General features: G+C 44.0%; 1 protein-coding gene across 2 annotated transcripts in view; it reads left to right on the forward strand.

The window, feature by feature from the left end:
* Window positions 1-9,037, forward strand: part of LOC308219797 (protein eva-1 homolog C-like) — a gene marked incomplete at both ends in the record, with an annotated part of 208,459 nt that extends 199,422 nt beyond the window's left edge. The window contains 2 exons of one of the 2 annotated variants that reach the window (XM_080615285.1): window positions 1,305-1,478; window positions 8,667-9,037. In XM_080615285.1, the coding sequence (XP_080471411.1) occupies window positions 1,305-1,478; window positions 8,667-9,037 (545 nt within the window). The remainder of the gene's footprint in view (window positions 1-1,304; window positions 1,479-8,666) is intronic. The other variant, XM_080615286.1, reaches the window with a different exon arrangement.
* Window positions 9,038-9,364: the final 327 nt, after the last annotated feature.

The raw sequence follows: 9,364 nt of genomic DNA on the forward strand, positions 1-9,364 counted from the left end.
CTTGTAACGTGTCTTTCCCAAGGCAATGCAGCTACTCAGTGGCAAAGATACAAACGTGCCCATAATTCCTTGAGGCTGATCCCTTACAGTGACACCTGGACATCCATCCCCACTGCTTCTCCTCCAAGGCAGATTAGAAGTTGGCATCACTGTGTGCATGTTCATGCACTCAGTCCCTTTCCATCCAGTATTACCTGTTTGACACTCCTCGATTTCTGTTGCTGCTTTCCTGGAGTGAGCCGCTTCCTAGCATGCACAATAGGAAGTTGAACGTGATGTCTTATGCTGCTGGGTTTACAGGAAAAGGAGATGGGTGAGGGAGCTAGTGAACGCAGACCATCTTGTGTTGTGGCTGCTGTCAGAGTGCCTTTGTTTGCATGGCACTGATGGCATCATCAGAAATGGATCTAACAGTTCCCTGAATTTAATCCCTGCAGATAAGTGGAAGCCAGGTGCCAGTCTGTGATTGTACAGTGTGATGCTTGCTTTTGGCCAGAACCAGACACCCAGGGAAGGGAGCCTCTAAAACTGTAATAGCTACAGTTAAACAATCACATGGGTGATGGAGCTGGATCCTGTGCACTGACTTTTTCATGTGTTTAAAACAATTAGTGTTTTGTGACTAGTGGGGGTGTCTGCCTGCAGATCAAGGTGCAGGGAGCACTCAACAGTGAGTTGATAAGATCTGAAAGGGTCTCTTTGAGCCTCCTGGAATTAGCTGCCTCCTTAGCTCCAGTCTTCAACAAATAAAATCAAATCATTAACCCATGTTCATTCACCTCTCAAAAGAGGAAATGGTGTCTGGCTGAAACACAATACGAGCAGGCTTCTGAAGGAAGTCATAAACTCAGGTCTGCCCTTCCCTGCAAAGGCTGGAGAGAAAGCACGTCTGTTTGCCAGGTGTGGATGGATCACTACAGTGCGACACTTGCAGAGGGTAGCAGGCTCTGCCTGTGTTTTCTAGTCCTGATTACAAGCCTAGCTGAACCCACTGGTGATAAAGGCTCCTTTGATTTACATAAGAGAAGAGAAACCTGATTATATATTTGCTGTAGCATAGGTGGGTGTGTCTAAGTGGTGACATGAAAGAGCAGGAGACGGGGAAGAGAAGATGCTGCCTGGATGCAGACTGGGTATGTGCTCAGCTGAAGCTACCTGAGAACGTTTAGTCACCCCCAAAAAGGGGCAAATTTGGGAGGCTTGCTGTTGAATGGCTCCAGATTTCTGAATGCAGATGCTGACCTGGTGGGAATAGGGCAGGATATGGCTGATACCTTGTTCCTCATTCCCTTTCTGTTTCAAAGCAGAGAAGAAGAAAGGGAGATCGGCCACCTTCTACCCTCTAGACAACAGCCCCTTCCTGCTTCCTGTGGATGAGACACAACTGCCAGCACTCAACAGCAGTATGGAGCCTGTGGGTGTCAGCACAGAGATGGCACTGCTCAGCAACATCCTAGCAGCGTATGCCTTTATCACAGGTAGGTCTTGTGGCTTCCATCTCTCTGGGCTATCTCAAGCTCTTTGTAGACCCTCAATTGAGCCTACATTTCACAGTTACCTAGGGCTATATCTGCCTCTTTGAACTGTTTATATTTTTCATTTGTCTCTCAGCAAATTCCGCTTGAAAGACCTGACCAGGGCAGCTCTAGCAGACAGTATATAACAGGGTTTATTGTGCTCTGCTTTCCACTGGATTTGCTCTCATCTGGAGTTAAATGCAATGTAATACTACATGTGGTATGATTCTTAATGCTTCGTTTTCCTGGAGATCAAAGCCTGGCTCATTAGGGAGGCAAGCTTGTTGTCCTGTAATTTGGAAAATAAGCAGCACTCAGAGTACCCTGCTTAAGAGAATTTGGCTTATCTTCAGTGGCAGTGTGAAGATGAAGTAACTTGAGAGTCTACTTAATTGTATATGTAAATCTAGTTTAGAGTAAGATTTCTTTGGCTCACAGTTTATCTTTCACCCACATGTATCTTTCAAGTAACAGAGGAGCAGTCTTCTTAAAAGATTTACTTAAAAAGCTGAAATAAAGATTCATGCCCTGCTGAGTGCTTGGGGTCAATATCATTGATACCAAAAAGTACAGTAGAAGCAGGCGATATAGTGCAGATATGTCGCATCCCACAACTGCGTGAGGTACCTTGACAACAGTAGGGATTTCCTCTGGAGTTGGAGGACCTAACCCAAAAAAAGGAGGCGCACTGCCTGATTATCATCAGGTGCACTAACTCAGCATATTCTAGGCCAATCTCTGCTGCTTTCCCCAGAAGGAGGGTCCTGGTTTCTGTGTAACTAGCCTCCCAAGGTAGAATATACAGTTTGTGGTAATTTTTTCTTATGGGTATTCTCCATTTGTTTAATGAAAGGTTTGTATCCTTCTTACCTTGCAGTACTTATTGCCATTAATATTACTTGCTAGCAATATTAGTATGTTGCTCTATTACTACATGCAGTTAATAATTCTGTGTACCACTGTAATGCACTTATGCTATTCTGGAGTATTGAGGTCTGTATAGCTAAAACTCAAATATTTATGAGCTAGTTTTTCATGTCTGTGTGCCATTCGGTCTTGGTAATTCATTAAATACTAATGCATTCTTGGTGCTATGCTCTTGTTCTTGCTGAGATACCACCATATTTGGATTTACAGGGAAATATTTGGATTTGAAATTACTAACTTGGATTTTGCATTTTGGAATCACTGTGAATCACTGAGTAGATTAGTAAGAGTATTTCTACACATTTAGTGGAGGGTCTTTCTGAAAGGACCATGAATGGTGAATCCAGAGTTCTGCCTTTCTACATGTCCAATGATGGCATTAGAATCCATCTTTTTGTGACACCTTTAAAAAGCAGGCAGTTAAGGTGGAATTAATAGTGCTCTTCACAAGAGTTAGCTGAGTAGGATTTTTTGTTTTTCTTGCATGGGCTTCTCTAAGAAAAGATTAGAAAAAGCAAACTTTAAAGGAATCTTCTGTTTATCACACTTTTCCCTTCCTCTTACCTACAGTTGTCATTTTTTGACATGAAAATACCTGCATTCACAATCTTACTATAAAATAAAATGCTGTTAATCTTATTTTCCCCATCTGAACAGTAATGGGCAGCAGAAGGTTGTAGGATTTATGGTCAGGGACAGTGGGAGTTTGCTTCCATTGGCCACGGCAGAACTCTTAGACCCTGCATTCATGTTGTAAGGCACAAGGTTTTGATTCATCCCCTTCACAAGGTGTCAGTCTTGGCAGGAACATCAAGATTTTACTGTAGCACAAATAATAAAGAAGAATGGCTTTAACTGTCTTGGTGCTGTGGGGTTTGCTTGCCCTCTCATGATGTGGTCTCATTGTGATATGTTCACATCCTCTGGACGTCAAATATGTAAAACTCAGACCTCACAACTTTGATTTCCAGTAAAGAGTTCAGGAGCTTGTTGCTCGTGTTTTCCAGTATACTTAACCATGGCTCTTGAATAGGGTTTAGTCTCAATCTATATGTTCAGTTTGTTATTTATTGCAAAAATAATTGATGGCTGCACCATGGATTGAGACGGCAGATGCTCTAAACCATCTTCATGTGCTGCATGTAATTTAGACCTCTGCTTTTAGTGGAAAGGAGGGATTTGGCATGATTTATTTTGTTATATGTGAATATGGAGAGGTTTTAGATTATGAGTTCAAAGACAAGCTGTGTCACAGGACACAAATATCATTTGCATAAAACTAGAGCACAGCAAATCCATCCCTCTTTATATGGCAGCTTTTGAGCAGCAGAGCTATTGCAAATTTTTGTGCTCACTTGAGTTTGGGTCATGAAGGTGGCTTAAGCCACAGCAGCTGTTGATCTCCATTATAGTGGCTCAGGAGAGGCCAGGAACTGCGTGGCCAGGGAAGGCTGGTTCTGGTTCACATATCTTCCCACTGCTCCTGACTACAGCCTTAGTGCCAAAGAGAAACACTAGTGCAAGAAGTTCAAGGGCTTCCCTCTGCTGATGAGTTGGCTCAAAATAGGACTTTACAAGAGAAAACTGTAAACAGGCAGGGGCAACACGTAAAGATGTTTTTTTCTGTTGGGGCAGGGGGTGGTGCATAAGCTCAGACTCCAGGAAAAAGAAGCTAAGGGGATTTGCTGTTTCATGGGTCAAGTGTGTGCTTGAAAGGATGATCCACTCTCCTACTTTTCCTGCCTCCTGGTAGTGGACTGTCTATTAGCCTGGGGAGAGTGGGATCCCCTCTGTTCTCAGTAGTGTTCACGTTTTCTGCACAGAATGGCAGGTTTGGGTGGGCAGATGGAAATGAAGAATAGGCAGGCTTGGTCACTTGGACGTGTACAGAGAGCAGAAGTGCAAATGTTAGTGAAAGATTGCTAATGTCCACCATATAATGGGAACATTCCTATCGACAACTAAGGACTGAAAAATCACAGCACAGCAGGGAGCAAAGCCTCTTTGCAGGAGTCTGGGTTTTCACTGTCAAATCTGTTTGCAGATATCATCATGGTTAAGAGTCAAAGCCAGTTAGGTGTTAAGTCTTATCCCAGCTTCCAGAACCTTGAAAATAATGTTTCTTCAGAAATAGGGAGAGTGAAAAATGTCAAGGAGGAGTGAATTTATCTGTTGATCAAACAAATAAGTATCATGTTTAGTTCAGTCTTTTGCAAGATACTTATTCTTTTGCAAAACTCAGAGATGCTCCTAATTTGAAAGCTGATTTTCTTTATAGAATTAGGTTTTTCATTAGATACAGGCTCTGCCTACAAACCTCAGACCTGTTATTTGTTATGGAGCTGTTCCAAAACCTGTCTGAGTGTTTGGAACGACTTCACCAGTTTCAGTGACAGCTGGAACTGTCTTAGCAGTCACAGTCTACCAGCAAAACCAGAACCGTCCCTCATGGTTATATAAATATTAAACATTCAAACTGTATCAGAGCACTTCCAGTGCCTCCTTTTGGACAAGGGACTTACTGAAGTTTTGTTGTTGTATTCAGGCTGAAGTAGCTGGAATGAAACCTCGACAAAATCCATGTTTTATTCTTCTTCCACAGCAAAGCTTTGTTCCAAGTTATTAGCAAGGGGCTTCCAAAAAAGCAACCCGGGGGAGATCATTCCAACTTTTAGACTGCTTGGCCTGAGCCTTATTAATAAAGGGCTCCTGGAGAGCTTCCTCTGTTCTACCAGGGGATTTCGGCAGCCTGTGGGGCTAACTGTAAATCCCCTGGAAGATATTGCTCCTGCTGTTTGTCTGGCCATCCTTAATGCTGAAACTTTTACAGGGGCCCTCTGAAATTTTCCTCCCCACTGAGGTTTCTGAATGCATGAAGCTATCACAGGAAGCCAGCAGCATTAATGCTTAGATTGTTTTTTATTTATTGAAACAATTTATTATAATAGCAATAACAACCTTGGCCTGGGGCATTTCCTGGGGAATTAATGGCAGTCTGGGTTGATGCTCCCAGCAGATTGTTAGCCCTCAGGAAACAGGCTCTGTAATTGCTGCTGGTTTGGTTGGAAAAACAAAATAAAATGTGTTTCTAATTTTTGGCCAGTTTAAGCGCCTAGACAATGGTGGCTTTTGTATAGAGAGTTATAAAGGGCATATATCTTTTGTCTGCGTGGATTAAATTCAGGCTTGAATAAGTGACATTTTCATCAGTGCTCTCAATCCAGAAAGAGAAATACCAGGAAGGGGAAAGGTAACCCCAGCAAAAGAGATTGACAGCAACTGAGTCCTGCTAGAAATTTAGGAGAAAAACTCAACAGCTCTGAGCTGTCATCCACAGCAGTGGAAGAAAAAGTTGCACTGGCCAAAATCCATGTCTTCATGGGTGTACACACACACATGAATGCATATTAAAATCATGTTAACTCCTGATACTGATGTCCATACTTTAGTAGCTTTAGTGTTGGTATGATGAATTTGAGCCACCTTCAAGTTTTTGCTGAAGAAGATGCCTCTTTCTGGTCTTTGCAAGTAGATCATGCAATGGGGCAGGGTCTCAAAATCACTCATCAACTGTCAAACTCCCAAATCTAGGCTATTGCTGACTTGGCTTCTTCAACTGAGAAAAAGCAGAGCCGATGGTTTTTAGCTTAAGTTGCTCTTTCTGCTGCAAATAAAAGAGATGTTGCTGTGCAAGTGGATTGTGTGTATGATAAATGCCAAGACTGCAGTTGAACGTAGGGTTACAGCTCAGTGAGGAAGTCCAGACAGTGTCTCAGATGTTGACAGAGTAGCTGTAGGAGCTCATAAATGCCACTGGAGCCCAAAGATTCAATTACAGCCATTGCACCGCACGAAGGGCTATACATACAAGCACAAGCAGGGGATGAAAAATGGTTGCTTAAGTACCAATTGAGATGCGTCTTGCTCATGAACTGGATACAGTAGCATAGAAAAAAGAGTGTGCTGGAGAAAGGAAAGGCAGGACATGGACAAAAACAGGGGAAAGGAAACCACATGTGTCTGTGTCTCAATTCCAATCTATTTTTTTTAATATGAATTGCTTTAAAAGTGAGCAGTGGAAATAATGCAACCAAATCAAACCCATGTGTATGCAGGAATGTGGTGCTCAGGACACTGCCTGGCATCCTGTCAGCCAGGCAGAGCAGAGGCAGACTGGACGGAGTGTCTTTCAGTACAAACAGATCAGTCCTGCTCATTTGTTCTTCTCACTCTCCCATACTTTGGGTGTCCTCAGAGCCCTCCTTAAACCTATTTGCAAAGGGAGTTTCGCAGTTGCTGCCTGAGTTATATTGCACATGGAGGTAAAAACACTATTGGGTAGCGATCCTGTGTTTCCCCAGGTTTTCAAGTCTCTGAAATTAAGGCCATTTCTCTACTGGTCGCAGATGGGCAGCATCTTTGCTACTGCACAGACAGGACTGCAGTTCTAATCTGAGTTCTGCCCCTTGAGTTCAGAGTTGCCATTAACTTCATTGAAGACAGTTTTTCACTCATCCAGGCTGCTACAAGAGCCATTGGCACATCCTTCGTGCCTGCTCTGGTATCTTGTCTTTTACCTTTGTATTTTTGCTGTTTCACTTTTGTCAAAATACCTTAGCTTAAAGCCTCTGGCTTTAGCCTCCCTTGACTTTTCAACTACAGCTGCATTCCCCTCCTCTTTCTTCTTTTTTTTTTTTTGGACTTGTTGAATGCATCTGCTGCAGTTTTCTACTCTTTTTTTGTAATCTCTCTTCAGCCAAGTTTTTCTCCATGCCATCCGCACCAACCAGTCTAGCAACAGTCTCATGTTTTATTACCCAATTTTTGGACTAACATCTTCCTTCACCTTGGCTTGTAAATCACCTTTGAGATTCATTGGGAGGGAAGTGAAGAGCACAGATCTCTGTAACTGTTCCACAAGCATCTCCCAGCATTGAACTAGGCATTGCCTTGAGCAGTGCACAAGTCAGTGTTTGGGCCCTGACCACAGAATCAAAGAATAATCTGGGCTGGAAGAGGCCTCCACAGGTCACCTGGTCCAACCCCTTACTCAGAACATGGCTAACTTCAAATTCAGAGCCACTTTTGAAATTAGAGCGGGGTCTTGTCCTGTTGAGCTTTTCATATCTCCAGATGGTTTCCAGTTCATCTTCTGCAACCTTTGCTGTGAGGAAATCAGATGGAGAAGGCAGTTTCTAAAAGCACAGTAGGGGAAGAAAAGGTAAAGCATAGACTTTTAGTTAGAGATCTTTTGAGGCCAAATGTTAGGCTCTCAGCTGGTGGGAACTGTTACAGATCCACCACTGAGTTCAACAGAATAAGACTCATCCGAGGAGCTGACTCCATCCTTGAACCCAGGACTCCCAGCAGACACAGTGGAGCAAAGCCGGCCTTGACACTTTTTCTTGGTTCACCTTCAGCCATTCAGCATACCTACAAGCTAAGATGATTCAGCCCAGGGTAATTGCAGTGATGAAGTGATGATGTTTATCATAATTACACTTCTAAGTAATCCCATAAACAATAACAACAAGAAGAAGAAGACAGTAAAGAAACAAGATGGCTTACTATAAAAGGCATTGTGGATCCTTTGGAGTCTTGTTTTATCAGCTCTGAAAGGTGGCTATGCAGGATTCACCGTTGGTGCACTGATTCCAGCTATGCTTGTGTAGCACAGATACACATTTTGGTGGTCTGGGCAGAAAGCCAGCACACTTGCCTTAGATAAGCAAATGAAACCTATGAATAAATAATATGCATTTTTTCACGTTGCAAGGCTTCCCATTTCAACTGGGCCATGGCACAGAAGCATATAAAATTTTGTAGTCATCTTTATTCCTGGTATATGATAATGGATGTGACAGCAAGATGCACTTAGGTGCTGCTGGGTGTGCAGTACCCTGGTGTCAACCCCACTTGCTCAGCCACTGGAATTAGCATTTAATTCTGTGGGCTGCTTCTTCCTTTTCCAGACAACTCCAAGACATGACTGCAGTGAACCCACATTCTGCATGTGAGCAAATGTCTTGGCAGCACATCCACCGATTAAATTCCCCTTCCTGATTTGCCTGGGGGAAAGAGGCAAAGGAGGGCACGGAAGTAAAAGTAGCCATTAGAAACTCTGCCCCTCCAAAGACCATGGCTGGTATGTGCACAGGGGACCTGTGTATATTTTGTTCTTTTAAGCGATGTTCTTGACAATCATTTTCTTTCTCCTTTCAGAAAACCCTGAGCGGGCTGCTCTGTATTTTGTCTCTGGAGTGTGCATTGGACTTGTCTTGACCCTGCTGGCCCTGGTGCTAAGGGTGTCCTGCCGAACTGACTGCAAACGCTCCTCCACGAAGAAGCTTCCTCGGGAGCGGGAGAGTGACAGCGACAGCAGCGACAGCGATGACGATTCGGACACCACTTCAGACCTGTCTGCCCGCAGGCACCGCAGGTTCGAGAGGACTTTGAACATGAACGTCTTCACTTCAGCAGAGGAGCTGGAGCGAGCCCAGAGGCTGGAGGAGCGGGAGCGCATCATCCGGGAGATCTGGATGAACGGCCAGCCGGACATCCCAGGCACCAGGAGCCTCAACCGTTACTACTAAGCGATGAGGAGTCCAACCGTCCTGCTCGGCACCCTGGGGCTCCTCCACACAAGATAAAGGAGAGGGAGGGGAGGAATATTACATGGGTGTCTCCTCTTTTCCTTTTGGACATGCTACTTGAGCGGTGTGGATGGACAGCAATAAAGCCTTCCCCATCTCCTTTTCCCCGACATATTGCGATCACCCCTCTTCACGGACACTTTTTGGTTTCAACGGAGGTGGTTGCCAACTTCATATGTTAATAGCAGGCAAGAAGGTGACAATTACAGTCCTCCCATGTGGGACATGGAGTTTAGCATGCTGCGGTACGAGTACTCCTTTCTTGGG

Source organism: Psittacula echo (genome assembly GCF_963264785.1).
Source record: "Psittacula echo genome assembly, chromosome: 4".
NCBI classification, from domain to species: domain Eukaryota; kingdom Metazoa; phylum Chordata; class Aves; order Psittaciformes; family Psittacidae; genus Psittacula; species Psittacula echo.